This window comes from Miniopterus natalensis, chromosome 4 (genome assembly GCF_054644295.1).
Source record: "Miniopterus natalensis isolate mMinNat1 chromosome 4, mMinNat1.hap1, whole genome shotgun sequence".
NCBI lineage: Eukaryota > Metazoa > Chordata > Mammalia > Chiroptera > Miniopteridae > Miniopterus > Miniopterus natalensis.
Window position 1 is genome coordinate 76,464,483 of NC_142084.1, and position 23,161 is coordinate 76,487,643.

General features: G+C 43.6%; 1 protein-coding gene across 1 annotated transcript in view; it reads left to right on the forward strand.

Annotated features, from left to right (window-relative positions):
- DOCK5 (dedicator of cytokinesis 5) overlaps nt 1–23,161 on the forward strand; it is a 162,033-nt gene that overhangs the window by 62,742 nt on the left and 76,130 nt on the right. Inside the window, exons 4-10 of the mRNA XM_087816863.1 lie at nt 773–828; nt 2,569–2,665; nt 12,829–12,977; nt 15,483–15,618; nt 17,647–17,804; nt 18,941–19,022; nt 21,101–21,230. Of these exons, the coding sequence (XP_087672989.1) occupies nt 773–828; nt 2,569–2,665; nt 12,829–12,977; nt 15,483–15,618; nt 17,647–17,804; nt 18,941–19,022; nt 21,101–21,230 (808 nt within the window). The remainder of the gene's footprint in view (nt 1–772; nt 829–2,568; nt 2,666–12,828; nt 12,978–15,482; nt 15,619–17,646; nt 17,805–18,940; nt 19,023–21,100; nt 21,231–23,161) is intronic.

A 23,161-nucleotide genomic window follows, 5' to 3' on the forward strand; every position in this document is an offset into this window, starting at 1 on the left:
ACAGTGCCGTTTCCAGATGGCAGTTCCTCTGTTTATTGATGAGCATGTCTCACAGTTAAACAACAGAAGCTTTTGGCATGGAAGAAAACTGACATCATTGGCTTACTTCCTGTTGGTTAGATCTGATCTTCATTTCTTTGGTTTCTCCTGACCAGCTTCCAGGCTTTCTTTTATGTCTTTGTGGGCTTTAGTTTTCCCCTGGGCAGTGCCTCAATGCTGATGTAGATTTGCCTCTTAAGTGTATAGAATGGAGAGCAATTTGAGACTGGGAAGTGCTAAAAATAACCAGATAACCAGCACTAATTGATTTGGGGCACATTTGGTTAAAGTGAAAGTACTGAGAGGAAATGCTTTAGAAAATCACTATGGTTTTATGGGCTACTAAGTACAAAGTCGTGCATCTCGCTAATTATGTGAAATCCTTTAAAGGGAATCATCTCATGGCAGGTGGGGTCTGGAGGGGTTTAGATCTCACTACTGAACTCCTCATCACTACTGCAGCTCCAGGCTGACCTGGGTGTGTTTGCCTGTTCATTTAGGAAGCATTTATTTCAAGCTCTCTGAACCCAAATCTTAATTTACAGCTTTTCAGTGTTTCAGCCACAATTTCATTTAGGCAGCCTCAGTGTGATTGCTATCCTGCAAGTCCAACTGCAAACTGCAGCTTCTGTCCAGGCTTCCATCTTCCCCTCCATTCACTCTTGCAGCTGTCTGGGCTTTCCTCTGGGCTGGGATTTCTATGGCCATATAACCAAAGTTCTTCTCTCTGTAGGGTATTTTCCCTGAAACGTATATCCATTTGAAAGAGGCAACTGTGGAAGACCGAGGGTAAGTGCCTCCTTTGGGGAAGACTCCTAAAAAAATGATGAAGATGTAAAATTATCACTGAGGAATACCTTACATACATTATTTCTCTCGACTCATTCACTCCACTTCTCATATGAGAGAGAAATCAACAAAAATGTTTTCCTGGCACAGTTCCTTACTCTGTCTTCTCTTTTATAATTGTTCTTCCCTGGCATCCTTCCCCAGGACAGAAAAGACAGATGATGGAAAAACAGGGGGTCCTTTACCTTCCTCTTGCACTACCTGCTCACTGATTGCATGCACACGTGTGCACACACATGAACGCCTGGCACTTTTGCTGATAAGACCTGAGACCCCCTGTTTGGGAACTCTGAGAGACAGATGAACAAGCTCTCTCCTGCACTAATCAGCTCTGAATCTTGGACAAGTCAGCTAGCCTCAGGCCACCTAGGGCTTGGAAAACAAATCTGACCCTATGAGTGTCACGAGCTTGATGAGAAATTGTGAAATAATGTGTGTGAACATCTTCTACAGTAAATTTCATTATGTTTTGGGTATTTTCTTGTTCACCTTCCCATTTGTCCTGGAAAGTACTGCCCCTATGGCAGTTAGGAGGAGTGACACTCAGCCTGAAGTAGGGGAGAGAGGCCACTTAGTCGGTGAGCCCGTGGGCAGGGGAGTTAAAAGAGGGACTAAGGAGTGCCCGGCGCCAGACTGGAGTCCCAGGGCTGATACCGAGTGGAGTGGGTCATAGACCCAAAGCTGCCAAGAACGTTTTTCAGTCATAAATTCTGCCTCCTTGTTTTAGAGACTCCTTAGAAGCAGAGTCAGACTGGATTACCTGCCCTCCTGGAGTATCTTCCTCGCAGTGGGCCACTCCCAGGCCACCTCCAGTGTCACTAGCCACAGCCACGTGGGTGGAAAGGAAGGGTGGGAGGCGTATTCCCTCTGATTGGAGTTGCCACATAAAATGCAGGGTGTCCAGTTAAATGTGTGATTTGGGTAAGAACAAGTAATTTTTTATAGCATGTCTCAGATGTTTGAATCTATCTGAAATGCAGACTTAACTGAGCATGCTGTATTTTTATTTAAGTCCAACAAACCTACTGCAAACCCCGTTCATTTGCTAGCTCTCACTCTCTCCTTCTCTCCATTTGCTAGTCATGAAAGTATCAGAGAGGATTTACCTGACTAAATGTCAGGCCTACCTTGTCATAAGTCCCTGTGAGTAAGAGGAGTTTGGTATGCATACAGGTTCTGGGCTGTAAGGCAGCAGATGAAGGGGAAACCTGGTAGCACTGCCTCGATCCCCGCCAGCAGTGCGAGGTTATAGGCCCCAGGACCCTGTGCACGCACGCTTCCCCACCCATTCTCCCTAAAGAAGCGGATGCTTGGCAGACTCAGCTAAAATATCGGATTTTGGCTTCCATCCCTGGGAATCACGGAAGCCAGCTTGGCTCAGTAATTGAGGCTCCCAGAGAGATACAAAGTGGAGAGGTTGAGGCTGGGTGATGAGTCCATCGCTTTGCAGAAAATGAGCTCATTTTGAGAACTCTGGTGTTCTCAGCGCCTTCTCTTTTCTCAGATGCTTAGATTTGATAAAGTCTCCTACACAGACCTCCCCCCAATGGGCAAGTTTTGCTCTGTTGCAAGCCCAACCAGCACATTCCCATCTTTGAGCGTTGGGGAATCTGACCTCTGTCCAGACGAGCAGTGACGATCGACTCGGAGTAATGCGGGCATCTGTCTGGTTCTCTTTAGGCAGAACGAGACCGTGATTCCCGGCGAGCTCCCGCTGGTGCAGGAGCTCACGGCCACGCTGCGAGAATGGGCTGTCATCTGGCGCAAGCTCTACGTGGTGAGTTTCCCCTGGCGCCTGGGGCCAGTGGCATCATTCCTGGGCTCTCAGCCTGTCTGTTGGGCTGCAAAGCCATCCTCTGCAGGGGGTCAGCACTTATTAGTCTGTGGGGAGTGGGTGCATCTTACCTGGACCATGCAGTGGCTGATAACCAGCAGGTTCTCATTCCCCAGGGTAGGGTCATTGGTGATATGGGCAGTGGAGGAAGTAGATATAATAATTAGTTCGGTCTTTTCTCAACTGACAGCATGCTGATTGTAAAGTAATAAAGGTAATAACAACTGTAAACACTTGCAAGTCCTGACTAAGTGCCAGAAACTATTATTAATCCTACGATACTCCTGTAAAGCAGGTGCAGTTATTACCAGTTTATCAGTGAGGAACCGAGACATCCTGTTAAACTCTGTATGTATTGAACATGGGGGCAGCTGTCTTGCAAGAGGCCAAGAATGCCCAAAGTCCATCAGCAGCAAGTTTGTACCCGTGTCCACTTTAGGAAGCTCTTTTTCATGACATCGGAATATACAGACACTGTTTTCTGAAGTTCCTTCTTTCCCAGAGACCGTGAGGATAAGCATCGCTAGGTCTTGTCTCTGGAAGCATCTCCCAGCCTTCGTGGTTGGCCAGGAATTCCTGTGAACGTGCCTCCTCTTGCCGCCTGTGTGAATGAGTTCAGTGAGGGCACAGACTCCAGTCGAAGGCCTGGGAGCCCTTCTCCTTCCTTCACGTGGCTCTGTTTATCTAGATTGTTTTTCAGTCGTGTGCCGAGTCTTCATTTTAACTCCCCAAAGCCGATCTTAATAAGTTGTTGGGAGCACATCACTCTAGACCCTAAGTATGAAAAGACAGTAATCGAAAGCACATTCTGCCATAATGCTAAGTGTTCACATAAGAGATTTCGTTCCCACCCAGGGCTGTTGTTTCCAGGATGGAGCACAGTGGTAGACATCACCAGCCCCTTTGGTGGAAAAGGGCAAGGTTTTTCTCGGCCTGCCCATCCTTCAAGGCCAAGTTTAAGCTCTTTCTTCTTCGTAATATGTCTTCTAAAGACACTGATCCATAACGTTTCCTTTGGGACCATAGGAGCACTTATAGCTGAACCCATCATCTGGTCCTTGGGGCATTACTGCCCTGTAATGCGAGTGATCTTTTGATCTCTTTATGTTTAATTGAGGAGAGAGCTAACCTGTAAGTTCTTAAATCACAAGAGAAGGGACATGCTGTTTCAAACCCTTTGGCCTATATTTCTATTGAAAGCACTCTCTGGTTCTGGTTAATTGATTGGTTAGTGGGGGGTGGAAGAAGTTTGATGGATGAGGAATGACGTGTGCATGAGTTAGCTCCTTAGCGTAGAGTTTCTGGGACTCAGTGGGTGGTGAAATGTATTAGGTAATAAGTACTGGAGAGATGTTTTTATTTTAAGGTGTAATGTAGAAGGGTGGAGAGAATGAATGAGACTGCCTTTTCCTCTTGCTAAGACACAACTCCTGTGCTGAGTTTATTGTCTCTGACCTCCACATGTCCACAGGTAATTGTACCAAGTCTACCATTGAGCAGAAATGAGAAATAAGGGATCCAGGGAGGGGAGAAGTATGATTTGGATATTTGGGCTTCCAAATCCCTTAGCAGTTAAATGGCAATGAACTCAGGTTTGGGGTTTTTAATGTGGGTGTTCCACTATTTAATAACAGAATTGGGTTCTAAGTTTAAAAAAAATCTATCCCCTCTCAGAGGGTAGCACATTTTTCATCTTAATTTTGATATCTAATAAGATAATTATATTGCTCTTTGTGAATAATTTTAAAATGTCTTATAGCTGCTGTTGGTTGACTAAAATATATTTGTTGTGGAAACCTTAATCAGTTGATAGGGCTGAGCTGTCTGCCTCTGCTTTTGATTCATGATTACCATTAAGAAATAATCCACTTCAAATGGGCTTGTTATAAATTGTGGTTTCTCTGTCTTTTCCCCGCTGTCCCTTCCTAAACCACTGATGCTTCACTTCAGACAGAATTTCTAAGCTTATTTCTCAAAAATTGTGTGTCAAAAGAGCAAACCTCATATATTATGCTTCACTGGGAAAAAAGTAAAAGAACCAAAATCCGTAGTTTTTACCACCACCAAGCCCCCGCCACGCACACTTTTTCCAGTGTTTTTGTTTTCTAGTTCTGCGTGTAAGTACCTTTAGTCTATGTGACGATAAATACAGGTTTTTGTCATCTACATCAACACTCATAGTATTTCTCTTGCGTATTTCCTGCCTACCCATTCTGTTTGGTGTCTTCAATGACCCCCGTGGTGTCTTAGAATCTCACATTTCCTAGTTTCTCTTCCAAGACCAAGTGCATGAGGAATTTGTGTTGTAGACCCAGAGTCTTACGTGAGAAGAAAATACAGTCCACTCACCAGACTCAGCCTAGCCGTGTAAACACAGGCAGTTATGCTGGACAGGAGAGGTAACTGTATGGCTATGATTTACTTTTAGCAGTTATGCTGTAATCTTGTGAAATAACCATAAATGCTTTGAAAGGGAAGGGAGTTCCTTATGCTGAAGAGGAGGGCGACTCACTCATCCAAAATAGAAAGTTCCATCCACCACTAACCAAGGAACCCCATATTCCTCTTTGTTATATTAGTATTATTTTCTCCATTGAATTATCTTTCCTGGTGGATGTTGGCCAAGCTGTAGGATACAGACACTGGACTAGGAAATTAGGAAGCTTAATTTCTGGTCCGGGCCCTGCCCTAACTGGCTTTGTGGTATTGGGCAAGCCACTCGAGGTCTTCAGGTGTCTGCTGGATTTTGCTCTTCTGTAAAAGTGATATAAAATCCGCCTTGTTTACTCCATAGAGTTTAAGGGTATGAAAAGAGGTGGTGGCTGTGAAATCGCTGTAGAGGCAGGTCAAGGACTCTGCAGATGTGAACGTGTGACCCTCGATGCTGTCTTAGCTGGAAACAGTAGCCGCTCTGGCCATCCTCCCTTGGCTCTGCGTCCCTCTGATCTGACTTGGAGACTCTGAAGCTCCCTTGTGTGCACCCCCCTTATCCAAGGCCACCTCCTCTCCATGTGTTATCTTCTTTGGTGGAGTGACCTTGAGCACTCAGTAACTAGGCTAAGTGTTCCTCACCATAGATAGTGAGCCTCCTTGGTTTAGGTTCAAGTCCAGGAGGCATGGGTCATTGCAGAGAGGAATGCAGAGTGCAGATTCACAGCGCTTTCTGAGGAGCCTGGCCTGCACTGCCCATCCTCAGTTGGATCCTGTTTACTGTGCGTGTTTTTAGTGGTTGATCAGGAAAGGAGGAAACTTGTGAATGAGGAGGTGATTGCCTGTGAAATGGCACGACTGTGGACATTGGGTCAGACAGGCGGCCAGTTCTTAATTCTGGCTCGCTCCCTTGCTTGGCATATACTTTTATATTCACTAGAAGGAATGAACCTTGGTTTCTCGCCCGGGCCCTGCCCTAACTGGCTTTGTAATCATAGCTATACAGATACCTCTCCTGTCCAGCATAACTTTTTGCAGGATCAGTTACTGCAAACAAACCAACAGCAACCGAAAGAACACAGGTTCTGAAGGCAGGGGCTTGGGTTCAGGGTCTGTCGCTGGATGAGTCTATAGCCTGAGATGAGTCCTTTGACCTTCTGAGTTAATCTCCTCACTTCAGGTGGTAGTTACATACTGTATATGTCTTGCGAATTTGCTATAAGAATTCAATAGGATGTTTGTAAAACTATTGGGATAGTGCCTGGCAACTGTCTTTAAAATGTGACAGCCCCTGGTTATCCCTGTTGCAGCTCTGCTTCACAATAGCATTGGTTAGTGATGACAAGCGTTAGGAGAACTAGGTGGCACTGTGGAATTTGGCCCCGAAGTCAGTTAAGGGTGGGCCCTCCAGCTTGCGGCTGAGGAGGTGGGCTCTCTTCCAGCCCTATAGGGACGTAACTAGTCCAGGTGGATGGTTTGAAGTAGGAGATTCATTTTTCTCTGCTGCCTCTGGGGATTTTTTAGTTTTCCCTGTCTCGGAAAGGAGATCCAGTGAGCTGAACTTGGCTGCTTTTCTTTCTAGCAGCACATCCCTTCTTCATGTGAGTTTCCCCCTCTAGAAAGGCAGACTCCTTGATTTAGACACGATTGGACTGATGCAATACCTAAGTTTACCTTTTCAGTAACAACCCAGTTATACTTTCTGAATATGCACAAACCTACATCCTACCTCATAACATCATATTTTCTCAACTAACAATCAGGTCTTGAAAACTGACAAGTTAGAGTTTACTTTGGGGGACATTGGGACAAGAATTTTTAAAAGAGGGACTCTTCTGGAAATTCCGAGATGTTTTAGATGTCATAAACATACTTTCAAACATCTCACCCTGAGATTTAGTTCAGCGCTGTTCCGGACTTGCAGTTGGAGAGATGGTTTGTTGAGTTTGGGTCAGCCAGGCCGTTTTGTCCATATAAGATTGGGAGACAGAATGTAATCCTATCTCCTTAAGGCAAAGAGATACGAGAAGAGCCTGGTGGTAGGTGGTTAATACATATTTTGAATTAAGTGAATGTAAATGCTAAAATGTCGTTCATACAAAGGACTGAGCTCCTTTGATATAAAATGTACCAGCAAAATAAAACCTTGTGCTAGTCTGTGGTTCTGTAAAAATCTGGAGCAGAACAAGTGCCCATAATTGAGATGGGGGTGGGGGGACTTGCCCAACACAATGAATCGCCCTTTCTTCTCATCAGTGTATATCCTGGCAGATTAAAGCTGCTCAGGTCTAATCTTTTTGAACTGGTAGTTATTACTGGCTGCTGGAACATAGGCTCTGAAGTGTAATTAAGCTGATCTCATGGTTTGAAACCAGCGTCTGATCGCTTGTTCCCAAGGACAGAAATTTCCCATAGCCGACCCCGTCCTGTTGTCAGGGCGTTTTATCTGCGAGTTGCAAGCCCTGGGTCGGCGTAGCCCTCAGGAGAGGCACGAGATGAGGCAGTGACTGGGACAGGGCAGGGGTGGCGCCTTGGGTGTTTTTCTAGTTGTGTTTGTCTCTGACTCTGGTGCCTGGCTTTCAGAGGTACAAAACATGTCTTTTACTGGAATCTTTTCTTTTAAAATCAAGCCTGTGCTAGTCAGGCAAAGCCTTTTGCTGACAGAGAGGAAGGCACTAGAATGGATAGCAAGAGTGTGACAGGGGCCATGTGGGTTCCCTTCTTAGAGGAAGAGTCAGTGCAGCCAAGGACACGGGAACCAGGACAGCGTCAGACCCCAGGAGCGCAGATCTCAGAAGTGACATGAGGTTAATTGCGGAGCGCTCTGTACAGGTGAGATTGGGTGCGGAGCCGGCTGAGTGTGCGAGGTCGGCGGGGAGACGGCCTGGCAGACGCAGGTCATCGGGAAGTTAAGCGGCCCGGAGGAGTGAATGAGTTTAATGTCTCAGTCTTAGACTTGAACACACTGCTCCTTGGGAACAAATGGATCTTAGTGCCTGTCCCTTTGTTTTACAGGTGGATGTATTCAGAGAGAATAATTTGCCCAAAGTCACTTAGCAAGTTAATGATAAAATTAGAGATAGAAATCAGGTCCCCATACGTTCAGTTAAGTACTTTGCTTTTTAATCCTAAAATCCACATGGAAGAGGAAAGGTTGGTGAACAGAGGAAATAGTGATTCTCTTGCAGAGGGAGTGGGGAGGAACAGAGAAGTCTTTTGACCAGGGTCTGCATTGTTTGGGAAAATGAAGAATTGAATCTAGGTTTCTGACCCCCAGTGAGGCGGTGCTGTGTCTCAGTGACCCCCGTAGAATTTCCAAAATACTCAATGGATGGCTTCCATATTCCTGCCATCATTGAAGGCAAAGCTGTTTTTTTCTGGTGAATTTATCACTACAAAGTCTTTTTTTGTACTTGAAATGTACATTTTTAATAACTCTATCTACATAAAAGTTAAAAATAAATACATTTGATATCCCTAGGCTGATACCAATTTTTATATCATTAACCACTTACACAGTATCGTCCTCTAAAGAAAGTTTGCTGTTAAATAGCCTATAAAATCATTCTAGCATTTTGAATATACCCCTTCATTTAAGAGAAGCTTCAGTTTTCCTATTTACAGCAATTTAACAAAAATAGTCAATTATCACTAATTTCTAACCATAAATGTAATGTGCATTTTCATGCTATAATCATTTAATTTTACATTAAAATAATTTTTAAAGTTTTTAAAAAATAAATAATTATGGCATTGATGCCCAATAAACTATGTACATAGCAAACAGAATTCATAGCAGCTCATAGGTATCAAGGTTTAAGAATACAATTTAATATATGATCATTAAGTAAAATTGGCAAACATCAAATTTTGCAAACTGAGATTTAGGTATATCATTGTCCTATAAAGCAATAAATCTTTTTAAAAAATTTTTATTTTATTTATTATTTTTTATTTTATTATTTTATTTTCTATTTTATTTTATTTTTTCCATCACCATTCAATTCCCTTATACCCTTTTCCACTTCCACCTCTCTCCCCCAACACAAAAATTAGGCAGACATCCAGAACTGAAATGTAAACGTAAGACCTCAGAGATCTCCAGATGGAAACGAGGGTCAAACTTGAAACAAATGCAGGAATATCTTACTGCCTAGTAGAAAAAAATATATAGAAATCTCGGTTGGGTAGAGGTACTCCTCAAATTGAAACTGGAGTGGAATTTCACACTTGAGCTGTCCAGATTTGTCTTTGAGTCCCTCCTGCGTCCCAGGATTGTGCTGACGTTCGTGGAGAGGATCAGAGAAATTAGTAAATAAGTTTCCTGCCCTCTTAAATTTTGTGAATGGCTGCCAGTGCAGAAAGAGCTGAGGCGAGAGGGGGCTAGAGATACTAGAAAAGGCACTGCGCACCGGCAGCCTGGGCTGTGTAGGATTTGGAAAAGGGCGGGAGAGGGAGGGCAGGACTGGAAAACATGTGCAGACTCTCAGGTCCTTGGCTCATGGTCTTGGGGGCAGGGCACCTGATTTTCTCCTGCCTGTCCTCCTAGGCTGCCCCAGGAGTGTCAGGGGCCAGCTGTGGCACAGGACAGCCTACGTGGAACAGTCAGAGAAGTGTGACAGAAAAATTCGTTTCCTTCAAGGAAAGGGGGAAATTGCTTGCTTCCTTTGGTGTGTTCCAGCCTGCCCGCTCCGAATTAATTTGGCAGAGTGAATCAGAGGACAAGGGCTGTCTCCGTCCTTTGCGGGGAGAACTTGGCAAACAAGGCTGCCACGGACAGGCAATAATTAAATTGCCTTGGATAATGTCTAATATAATTGAGACCAGGGCTTGTGAGCATGTGTCGCAAAGAGCTGTCTCTCCTAGAGGCTCCCCTGGGTCTTCGAGCCCTTTCTGGACCACATTATGAGACCCAATAGCTTAATTAAAATGAGAAAACATTTTTTAGAAACCTGACTAGGAATAGACAAATTGCAAAAAAGAAAAGGGAAAGAGATCCCCTTTCTGTCCAGCGGCTTTGGAAAAGCAAATTTTATGGGCTTCATTTCTCCCTCCAGCTTCTAGTTTGAAGGACAGTGAAATGGAAACCTTTTTTATAGAACTGAATGAAAAAAGCAGGGTTTTCACCTGTGCTCATTACAAATGGAACTTACAAGTCTCATTTTTATGCTTTTCAAAAGGCTACCTGATGAGAAAGAGGCAATTCGGAAAATGCCAAAAGCCTAAAATGTAGGGAGTATGAAAATTTTAAGCAGGCTTTGCTGTCTATGTCTTGCAGATCAACGGTGTTGATGGAGCATGTCACAGTCACCAAGAAACGTTCTTGTCTCTTTCCCGTGTGCTCTTGCACGACTTCGCGTGTCTTTTCAGGCCTGTCTCACACTCTGCCAATCTCACCGCTGGCTCTCGCTGGCCCCGCTTCTAGGCTGAGGCCTCTTCCCTCCTCGTTTACTCTTTGTTCAGGGGTAGCCTGAATGTTTTCAGCCCTAATTCTAGCTGCTACCTTGTGTGGCAGTCTGTCCCCCAGATTATTATGGAAAAATGTCACTGCAGAACAGAATGTGCTGTACAGCTGGCAGCAACTGCTTTGTGTGTGTGCGTTGGCATTGTTTTTATAGCAGATAATATTTCCTATAATTTTAGAAGTGTATGGTTATATAAACATAAGACTTTTCAACCAATAAATAAGAAAAAAGTGGCCTTACAGTATGCATGGGTATGTGGAATTGTACAGGTTTTTATTTAAAAAACACATTTCAAAAGTGATACACAAAACAGTTTTTCCTAACTCTTCCCCCATGTATATCCTATTGCATAGCTCTCTTTATTTATTTTCCTTTTTTTTATATGTCTTTATTGATTTCAGAGAGAGGAAGGGAGAGGGAGAGATAGAAACATCCATGATGAGAGAGCCGTTGATCGGCTGCCTGCCGCACACCCCCTACCAGGGATCAAGCCCGCAACCTGGGCATGTGCCCTGACTGGGAATCGAACTGTGACCTCCTGGATCCTAGGTTGATGCTCAACCGCTGAGCCACGCTGGCCAGGCTTATTTTCCTTCTTGCACCTTTTAAAATTACTTTATTGGGGTGACATTGGTAAATAACATTATGTAAGTTTCAGGTATACAATTCTGTAATAATCACCTGTAGATTGCATTGTGTGTTTACCACCCGAAGTCTAGTCTCCTTCTGTCGCCATATATCTAACCCCCTTTACCCTCTTTTTCCTCTCCCCACCCCCTGCTTCCCCTCTGGTAGCCACCATTCTGTTGTCTGTGTCTATGAATTTGTTCGTTTGTTGCTTTCTGTTTTATATACCACATATGAGAGAAATTATATGGTTCTTTTCCTTTTCTGACTTATTTCACTTAGCATGATGCCTCTTGCACTTTTCATAATCTGAAATTCTCTTGTGTGTGTATATGTACGTATATAAGTATTATATATACATTACATGTGTAAATATTATATATAAATATATATATTTTACTTATGTATTGCTGTCTTTTCCCCTCTAGAATAAGGCTAGAACTTCATATCCAGCACATAGTAGATGCTCTTGACTTTTAAAAAATACAGTGAATCAACCAATCATTTAGATAGAACCAAGGTCTTCTGGCTCAGACATCAAGTATTTGACTCTTAAAATGATTGAAGCACAAATAATCAGTTGGCCGTAAATTAATTTAGTTCAGTTATAGGAAGTTCTGACTGATGTCCAGGATAATGGTTTAATTTTTCTAGATCTAACAGTTTTTTCTGGATGGCCTAACAGTTTTATGAGGATTTAAAAATAACATTTTATATTTTATTTTTCGTTATTCCTTATCTCTGAAATGACAGTTCTTTCTCCATCTGTAATTCACTCCTGCAGTGCCCTTTAGAGAGCGCCTGCTCTGTGCCAGCTCCTAGGGATGCAAAAATGGACAAGCTCCCTGCCCTGTAGCCACTTACCATTCAAGTGGAGAGCAAGACAAGCCCGCCAAGGCTGGGGTTTCTGATGCTGTGACAGGACTTAACCGCAGGAGCTGGGAGAGGGACATGGACTCAGAGTTAGGGTTTAGAGCAAGAGACTTCTAAGCTAAGGTTGAAGAGGAAGACTTAGCGGTTGGTGGAGGGCGCGGTGCGGGAGTGAGCAGGGGATGCGCGTGGGAGCAAGTTCAGGGCGAGAGGAGCAAAGTGGGTCCAAGCAGAAGCATCACATTCAAGGGTCAGGGCACTCAGGACAAACGGACGCGGCTTTGCATGGGAGGAGCGTAGATTTTTGAGGTAGAGATTGGTATAAAATGCGGCTGGGAATGGGGGCAGGAGCAAAGATAGGAAGGGAATTGCGGTGTGATCTACTGTGTCTCATGGACAGTGGGAATCCCTGGAGGGTTTCAGACATAGGAGTGTCATGTTCAGAATCTCAGGGTGCATGGGTGGTTGGATCTACTTGTGAGTTAGGACCACCCGGTGATCCTACAGTTGCCTATCTGTTCCTAAAGGTGTACCAGGGGAGAGGGTGGGCGAGGCTCAGGGCAGAGCCATCCCCTCAAGCGCACGGCTTACTGCATGGCACAGCTACTTGGTTAAATGACACCTTATCAAGATTCTAGTCAAAAGGTCAAGAGACGTTTCATACCCCATTACACCTTCTTTCAGGGGGTTTCTCCTCTTCATTTGCCCCCCCAGAACAACAAGGTCACACTCTTCCGCCGGCTGCAGCAGATGACATACAGCCTGATCGAGTGGCGGTCCCAAATCCTGTCTGGAACACTCCCCAAGGACGAACTGGCAGAGCTCAAGAAGAAGGTCACAGCCAAAATCGATCACGGGAACAGGTAAACCAGGGATGACTTTTCACTGAGAACCTGGAAAAAGACGGACACGTTCATGCTAAAGACACAGCTCACCCCGAGCTTTTGACCTTGGAGCTGCCAAAGAATAATGCTTACGGCTCTCTTTTTGCCTTGGAAAACATCTAATTTTGTGGGGAAAAAAAAATTGGCAGTGCTCTCCCTGGGCCAGACCCTGTGCTGGATCTCTGATCTCAGGGAGATGAAGGAGGGGCAGGGAAGGGGGGCTCGGATCTTAGTGACTCCACTACCAGACAAACTGAATGGACTAAATCCAACATTTTTGGAGATCTGGAACTGTCTCAGTTTTTATTTTAACACTGGATTTTAAGTCAGTGTCATTCAGACTCAATCTTTCTCTCCACCTTCCCCTAACTGGAAGTGCAGTGTGTGAAAACCAGATTTGCCAGAATAATAAAGCATATTTTTAGCCTGTTGATTATGTCTCCAATAACTTCTAAAGAGTTCATTACTTCACTAATTGTTTGATTAGCTCAGGCAGATATATAGTTTCTAGAGATCACTGCCTTTTAGAAAGTGAGAAATTTAATCAATTCATCAATGTTTATGGGACCTAGGCGTTGTTTCTCCAGACCAGCTCTTTTTAAAAGACTAGGTTGGTTCTTCTTCATTTTGTTTTTGTTGATGATTGATTTGCTATTTAGTCTCATTTTCTAAATTTGTTCAACTTGTGCATATGTGTTTTTTGCCCTACTTCTTCAACCTCATGAACTCTTGGAAATGCTTCAGACACCTGTTTAAAACAGCTTATTGTCTTACTCATTTAAAGGTTGTAGACTTTGACAACTGGGTTCAGAAATTGCTAGGGTAAACATAGCATACAAGATTCAGATTCAACCATTACTTATGAAATCTCTCCTATGTACATTTCGCATATAGTCCCTGATTATAACCCTAAGAGGTAGCTGCTATTCCCATTTTATGGTTAAAGAAACAGACCAAGTGAGCGTAAGTGATTTGCTTCCAAGTTACAGAGATCATAAGTGGGAAAGCTAAAATTGAACCCACGAATTTTCGATTCCATGTCTAATGCTCCTTTCTTAGACTTAACAATGAACAGTTCCCTCCCTTGTCCCTTGCCCATTCATAGGACTATAACCACAGGGGTTTTATTACCAATCATGTAGTGCTGGAGGACTCTTAAAAATCAGCAAAGGTGGGATAAGGCAGTTCCCCCCTTGCACATTTGCTACCTCTGTAATTTGGGGCATTGGCCTGGGAGACCCTGATCTTTGGCGTAGGATGTTAACATCCCACAAACAGCAGAACATGCCTGCCTTCCCATGGCAGCCCTGGCAAGCAGCTCAAGAAATTAAGCTGCTCCATCAGTGCCTCAGCGATCCAGTTTCTGAGTAGCCACCAAGAGCCCTTGCTTATGAGTCTGGGTGGCCTGTGGGTCTGGCTGCCATGGAAAGGAACCTGCCATATTAAATCAGTTGATGGAGATGCTATAAAACACGAAGGAGGAAAATTAGGTTTCTGCTTTCTCCCCAAAGATTTGGCACATTTCACTGTTATCCCTGAGCTTTCTTGCTCTTTGGACACTCCTATTCCCAAATTGCCCATGCCTGGAATGTACATTGGGCATGCAGATAGCAGTATCCTATTTCCACCACAGCCCCCCACTTCTTGGAACTAAGTAAAATTTTTTTCTATTTCTGTGTGCACATTGGACACGAAAGCCTTGTTGGGGATTGTGCCACGCAGACCATGTAGCTCTGACTTTTCTGTGCATTACTCAGAATTACATCTTAACACAGTCAGGTGTTTTCTTGTGCCAGTTACTGCAATAAAAGATAAAATTTATTGAGTGCACACTATATGCTAGATACTGTATTTCATGCTTTACATGCATTATTTCATTAAATTCTCCCAAGAACCCTGAAGGGTGGGGAATATTTACAGGAAATCAGAGCTTTGCAAAATTAACTCAATTACCCAGAGTCACCCTGCTAGCAAGTATGAAAGCCAAGATTCAAATCCTGGTCTGATTGATGGATTAGGAGATACCAATAGCCAGCATTTACTTCATTGATCTCCTTTAAGACAGGCTTGAATTAGTACGGCCTCCCAAGCCAGTACCTTGAAGGGTAACAGGGCAAGACCCTAGTACTTGTGAAGTGATCTTTCATGATTCCTATGCCAAACAACAGAAGACTCAGGGAAAGTGGCATTGGTCAGAGGAACTTGATCAGAATCAGTGCCAATTTTGCCTTTCCTGGTGAGGTTCTGTGGACCAAATTATTTTGCATATCATTATATGAGTTTGGTTTATATTATCATAAGTTTACTGACATTATTGTGATATGGAAAGGAGACAGAACTTGAAAGGAGAAAAGCCAGTGAGCTGTTCCTGACTTGTCCAGCACCCACACTTTCACTCTGTGCACCTCTGGGCTCTCTCATGAGGGCTCTTCACTAAAGAGTCTGTTTCTGTTGAGGACCAGCTGACCTCTCCTTTCTTTCTAGAATGCTTGGGTTAGATTTGGTGGTGCGAGATGACAACGGAAACATCTTGGACCCAGATGAGACCAGCACGATCGCCCTCTTCAGGGTCCATGAAATAGCCTCAAAAAGGATTGAGGAAAGGATTCAAGAAGAAAAGGTACCCTTCCTCAGATACGCCAATTTTGGCCACTGAGGTTCCATTTTTGCTTTTGTTTTTAATGAGAGAAGGGGGGTCGTTGACCACAGAGGTAGAAATGTTTAGAAAACCATTCATGCCCTCATTTTTTTGTAATCCTCACCCGAGGATATTTTTTCCATTGCTTTTCAGAGAGAGTGGAAGGGAGAGAGAAAGACCTTGATGTGCAACAGACACACCAGTTGGTTGCCTCCCGCCACGCTCCCTGACCAGGACCAGGGATCGAGCCTGCAACTGAGGTACAAGCCCTTGGCTGGAATTGAACCCAGGACCCTTCAGTCTGCGGGCCAGTGCTCTAACTACTGAGCCAAACCAGCTAGGGCTTCATGCCCTCATATGAAAAGCAAAATGTGTCCGGCCAGCATGGCTCAGCGGTTGAGCATCGACCTAGGATCCAGGAGATCGAGGTTCGATTCCCAGTCAGGGCACATGCCGGAGTTTCGGGCTCGATCCCCAGTCGGGGGCGTGCAGGTGGCAGCCGATCAATGACTCTCATCATTGATGCTTCTCTCTCTCCCTCTCCCTTCCTGTCTCTGAAATCAATAAAAATATACTTAAAAAATAAAAATAAAATAAAAGCAAAGCGTAACAGAAAGAATGAGGTGGTTATATGTATGTTCTGGTAAGGAAAGATTGCAGATATATAAAAAAGAGCAAGATGCAGAACTGTGTATGAAATACTATTATTTGTTTATTTCAAAAAAGTGTATGCAGCCCTGGCCAGTGTGGCTCAGTTGGTTGGAGCATTGTCCTGTACGCCGAAAGGTCTCGGGTTCAATTCCCGGTTAGGTCACTTTCCCAGGTTGTGGGTTCGATCCTCTGTCGGGGCACATGCAGGAGGCAACCAATTGATGTTTCTCTCTCTCCCTCTTCCTTCTTTTCTCTCCAAAGTCAATTTGAAAAAAGAATATACATATATCTGTGCTTGTTTATGTGTGGACTAACTCTGGAATGATAGACAAGAAATTGGTAATTAATGGATGCCTCTGGGAAGGAGAGCAGGGTGGAAGGGAGCCTTTTTACCTTGTAACCTTCTGTATTTAGTACATATATTACAATTTCCAAAATAAATTAAATAATATTAGGAAATAAAGTATTTGAAAGATTTTGAAACTAGTAACTGGACATTAAATAAAAATTAGAAAGGTATAGAAAGAGAAAAAATATTCACCTAGCCCTAGCTGGTTTTGCTCAGTGGTTAGAGCATCAGCCCATAGACTGAAGGGTCCTGGGTTCAATTCTAGCCAAGGGCATGTGCCTCGGTTGCAGGCTCAATCCCGGGCCCTGGTCGGGAATGTGGCGGGAGGCAACCAATTGGTTTGTCTCTGTCACATCAGTGTTTCTCTCACTCTCTCTCCCTTCCACTCTCTCTGAAAAGTAATAGAAAAAATATCCTCACATGAGGATTGAAAAAAAAGAAATATATCCACCCGTATTATGACTGCCTAACCATATTGATATTTTGGTATATGGTCTTCCAGTCTTTCTGTTCTGTTGAGTAAAAGTTTCTGTTTTGCTTTTATTTTCTTAGTTTGTAGGTTTTATTTCTTTAGCATAGTTGTGATAATACTTAATTGTATTTCTGGATTTAATGGCTAACCATGCCTGAGGGTGAAGCCTTCCCAGTGGAATCTCTTGTTTGCAGTGAGAGTTATTTCCCCAAATAGGGTAAAGAATTGTGATTTTTTTGCTTTTGAGGTTCATCCAGAAGCGATTGTGAAAGATGAGAACTTCTTGAAGCTACTAAAATCATGAATAGTCACCTTTGGGCAGCTATTGAATTACTTGGGTTGAAGGCTCTGAACAGGACAGTCTTGATTATGTAAATAGTGATTATATTGTATTTTTGCTCATTCAGTTATTTGTCCACTTACATACAGTTTCTTCTAAGTGCTTCCTCTTGGGTATTACTTATATTTGTCCCCCATTTACCAATATTTTCCATTTGCTGAAAACAAGATGCTTCTCTCTCTTATCGTCTGTGTTCAGTCAATGCTGCAGAACGTGGACTTGCGGGGCCAGTCCATCTTCAGTGCCTTTCATACTTACGGCCTCTATGTCAACTTCAAGAACTTTGTCTGCAACATCGGTGAAGATGCAGAGTTGTTCATGGCCCTCTATGACCCAGACCAGTCCACTTTCATCAGGTAATGGAGACCAGGTCATCTGCTGACCGCCTCGCAAAAATACCCAGCCTTCACCTACCCCCTACCTGAAGTTAGGTTGGAGAGGAGAAGACAGAGAAGATGGGGAGGATTTCTAGGCAGGAGAAAATAAAATCCTTTGGGCTACTAAGCCTTTTGTCTGGCTGCTGAAACTGTGCAGTAACAGTTTGTGGACTCCCTGGGTCTTAGAAATCATGTAAAACTCAACAGAACATAGAGACAGGAACCAAGAGTTCAAAAAAAAATAGGGGAGCGGTAGTGGAGGGTGAATCTGCAGAATACAGAGGATTTTAGGGCACCGAAACTATTCTGTGTGATACTGTATGGTGGATACATGTCATGATACATTCGTCCAAACCCATAGTGTACGGCACCAAGAGTGAACCCTAATGTGAACTATGGACTTTGGGTGATAATGAGCAGCCAGTGTAGGTTCATTGACTGTAACACTGCACCACTCTGGTGGGGCATGTGGATAGTGGGGAGGCTGTGCATGTGTAAGGCGGGGCTATATGGAAAATCTCTGTACTTTCTGCTCACCTTTGCTGTGAGCCTAAAACTGCTCTAAAATGCAAAGTCTTTAAAACATTTTTAAATGACTACAGGGGATGATAATAGGCTTTGTTTAGCCCTACAGTGGCATGACTTCTGAGCAGCTAAGAGAACAGATATATTTTGGAGAAGATGGTTCAAAGTAATTAGTGACAGATTGTTTATTTCTAAAATAGAAACTTTATTTGACTGTGGTGATGTGTATTCCAGGGGATGGATTTAGAATGATTATTATAAAATTATAGTCTTGATTCAGCAAAGCTGAATTGTTTAGACAAGGAATTTGAGATGGGAGAAAGACCCCAGATGGCACCTGGCAGAATCTGCTGTTTCTGTGTCCACCTTGAGCACTGTTTGTCATGGGTGCACATGGGGTGTGCCTTGTGGAGCTGGGCTATCGCAGGTACACGTCCAAAACCAGGCGACCAGAGTGCCTGACGTGTGCTCCATTCGCTGACGAATGTGACAGCTGTTCTGGGCCTTCCTTTTACCCTTTCAGTCTATACTGTGGGCAACTCCAACCCCAGCTAACCTCTCCTTAAGAATCGTATTTTCTCCTTCACCAGTGAGAACTACCTGATTCGTTGGGGCAGTAATGGGATGCCCAAGGAAATCGAGAAGCTCAATAACCTTCAGGCAGTCTTCACTGTAAGTCCTACCTTAAGTTTAATCATTTTCTTTGTTTATGATATTAGTGGATGCACATGTTAAGTCTATGAAAAACATAAAAAATGAAACAATGAAAATACAAGTTATAAAAAAAAAGTCATCATACTCCCTCTAGCAGGAATAACTGACTCATTTATTCAGCAAATATTTGTCAAGCACCTACTAGATGCTGGGCACTGATCTGGGCACTTGAGATACATCAGAGAACACATCAGAAAAAAACACATTGGTTTGCTTCAGGTGCTTTTGTCCAAATGGGCAAGACAGTAATAGACAATAATAAAAATAAATGAATAAATTGTGTAGAATTTTAGAAATCATAAGTGCTTGAGGGGATTGGGTGTTTCTGGGCTGGGGGAGGGTTGTCATTTTAAATAAGTGGATCAGGGCAGAACTCTGTGGGATGGAACCTTTGAGCAAGAACTTGACGCTGAGGGAGTGGGCTCCGCAGACTAAAGGGGAGCAGCATTTCAGAGCCAGGTTGCAGCTCCGGCAAAGATGGGATCCAGACTTTTTTGTTTGCTTATATTTTAATGGCCTTTTCCCTCGCTGCCACCTTCTTTCAAGGTAAGAGAAGTGATGCTATAGATGCATCATGAGCAAGGACATTTATTGGGCGATAGCTTGGGGCCTGATGACTCTCTTTCACTTGGGCTAAGAAAGTTCTTGGGATTCTCTCACTTTTTTATGACATCAGTGCTTGAAATATCCTAGAGCTGCTGCCACTTGCTCTGAGAAGACTGAGAAGGCAGCTCCCATTGGGCCTAAAGGAGCTACTCCCTTCCTTTTATCCTTAAGCCAGACCCCTGTTTTATCTCCGTGCCTTCCCTTATGGCGAGGAAAGCAGCGTCTGAGGTAGAGCACCAAGTGAAGAGATAGGAAGGAGCAGTGGTCCCGATATGAGCTTGTCCATTCATTCATTCATTTCTCCTTATTGCTATTCATTTCTCCTACTAACGCCCCACCCCTAGGACAGGCGCGATTTGATGACTGTCCCTGCACTGACCATTCTAGATCTTCACCACCTGGTAACATAGACAAAAAAGCACCTAGAACTAGTTCTTCCCGAAACCTGACCCCAACCCATAGGGTATTTCCTCATTTCTGAGAAATGTGAGTTTTTCTCCTAGAATCAGAAGGCATTTATCAGTCAATGTGTACATTAAAAACAAAGTGCATTTTAAAAAGTCATTATTGAGCCCTGGCTGGTGTGGCTTAGTTGGTTTGGAGCATCACCCTGCATACACCGAAAGGCCTCAGGTTTGATTCCCGGTCAGGGCACACACCCAGGTTGTGGGTTCGATCCCTGGTCTAGATGCATATAGGAGGCAACCAATGGATGTTTCTCTCTCACATCTATGTTTCTTTCTCTCTCTCCCTCTTCCTGTCTCTCTAAAATGAATTTTAAGACTATATCCTCAAGTGAGGATTAAAAAAAAAAAGAGTACAAACAAGTATAGAACATGAGCCACAAAAAAAACAGATATTTCATCTACACATCACTTATTAATCAACATACACCCAGGAGCTCTGAATGGATGCCTCATAAAGCAGATGGATGATTACAGAAAGCAGTACATGTAAATTTGTGTTATAATCGCCTCACAGGATTACTTGGAAGATGAAATGAAACCAGCATGTGTGGATACCCAATAAATGTCAATATCACACGAGTTTTAATTTCATTTGACACTGAAATGCATCCTGTACTCAGATATATCTTGGCAATATATAAAGTAGCAATGACAAGTGTCCTGATTTTTAAATACCCTGCTTAAATGGATGAACTAGAGACTTTAGATTAAATATGATCTGATTTATAAATTTGAAGTAGGAACTGGGGAATAAATTTCTTGCCGTTTTTTAATACAGTCACTTTTCTCTGATGCCATGATAGCTCTTGGGTGCTTAGGGAGAAGAGGGGAGCCATTCTGATCTTTCAGCATCAGGAAATGTGCTCGGAATGGTGTTCTGTTGTAGAGTGAAAATAAAAAGAGGAACAAAGGTGCCAGGATGACTCAGTGTGGCGGCCTCTGACGTGCTCTCTGCTTCTCTAGGACCTCAGCAGCACCGACCTCATCCGGCCCCGCATCAGCCTTGTGTGCCAGATTGTCCGGGTGGGCCACATGGAGCTGAAGGAGGGCAAAAAGCATACCTGTGGACTCCGAAGGCCCTTTGGAGTAGCAGGTATGGAAAGACCCGGAGACAAATGTCGAGTGGTGCAACCACTGTGAAAAACAGTGTGGCAGGCCCTCAAAAAATTAAATGTAGAACTTATGAGCCAGCAATCCCACTTAGGGTTGTATACCCCAAAGAATTAAAATCAGGGTCTCAAGGAAATAATTGTACATCCCATGTTCACTGCAGCATTATTTACAAATAGCCAAAAGGTAGAAGCAACCCAGGTGCCCAGAAGTGGATGAATAGGGTAAACAAAATGTGGTATGTCCATACAATGGACTATCATTCAGCCTTAAAAGGAAGGAAGTTCTGACACCTGCTGCAACTTGGATGATCCATGAGGATATTATATTAAGTGAAATATGCCACTCACAGAAAGATAAATACTATATGATTCCACTTCAATGAAGTACATATAGAATGGTTAAATTCATAGAAACAGAAAGTGGAATGGTAGTTGCCAGGGGCTGGAGGAAGACAGGACTGGGGAGTTAGTGTTTAATGGATACAGAGTTTTAGTTTGGGAGGGTGAAAACATTGTGGAGGTGGATGGTGGTGATGGCTGCACAGCAACATGAATGTACTTATTGCCACAGAACTGCCCACTTAAATTGGCTCTGGCCAGTGTGGCTCAGTTGGTGGGAGCACCCTCCCATACACTGAAAGGTCATGGATTCAATTCCCGGTCAGGGCACATACCCAGGTTTTGGGTTTGATCCCTGGTAGGGTCCTGTGTTGGAGGCAACTGATTGATACAATAGTTATCTCTCTCCCTCTCCCTTCCCCTCTCTGTAAAATCAATAAAAAAAACACATGTCCTCAGGTAAGGATTAAAAAAATGGTTAAAATGGTAAATTTATGTTATGTATATTTTATCACAGTAAAAAAAATTAAAGAAAAATAGAGGAGATAGGAGGGAGATAGACCCAGAAACCGTGGGAGGTAGGCCGGTTGTCAGTTGTTAGTATCAGACGCAGCATTTACTGCCTGGGACAACCAGTTATCTTTTCTCGGGCTCTGTGTCTTCACCTAGACCCACCTCCTTGCTTTCCCTCCAGTGCCTAGCAGTGTCTTGCACACAGCAGGCCCTCAGCCATGCCTCCGTTTTGATTTTTGGAATTTATTCCCTGCCTGTGGCCACACATTAATTACTGATTTTAGTCAAGTAAAATTCTCCCTGGAAAGCACCTGTCTAGGAAATTTACTTTTCAGAGGCAACATTGTGTTTGTAAATGCTTTCAAGGAGGATCCTTGGCTTAAATCAAATCTTTCAACCTTCCAAGAAGCCCTTCCTTTTGTCTGTAGTTTGTTGAGGAAATATATGTTCAATCTTACATTGAAATTTTGATCACTAAGTAGTTTTGAAAGCCGTCAGTGAAATACCATAATTTTGCTCCTGAAACAAGGGCCCGGAAACTCCGTGTTATCAGGGCGGCCTCTGTATCTCCTGAGACTGTATATGGGCATCCCTTGAACAGCCCTGCCCTCCAACTGCTGCTCAAGGGCAGACAGTCTGTGACCGGAGGGCACAGCGTCACTTCCTGATAGAGAACTTAAGTGAAATCTCAGAAAAAGCAAGAGGCCTGGTCCAGGACTATTTAGCCACCTACACGACCGTCTCCCGATATAAGGAGTTACGGCATATTAGAGGTTATTGGCATTCAGAATGAGCCAAAGAAATCAGAGGGACATCAAGCTCGAACTTTCGCTTGCTTTTCTATATCAGGGTGTGTATGTGTGTGCATGTGCGTGTGTGTGTGTGTGTGTGTGTTCAGGGAATGGGGTGCGATGGGAAAGGAGAAGACTCCTTTACTCTGACCCTTGATGCTGGGCATCAGCAGAGCTTAGCAGTAACTAGATGTGGCAAAGACAAATGAACTGCCTATTGGTGTTTTTTTTGAGGGGGGGTGGGTGTCACATATAAGTTTTTTGGGTGT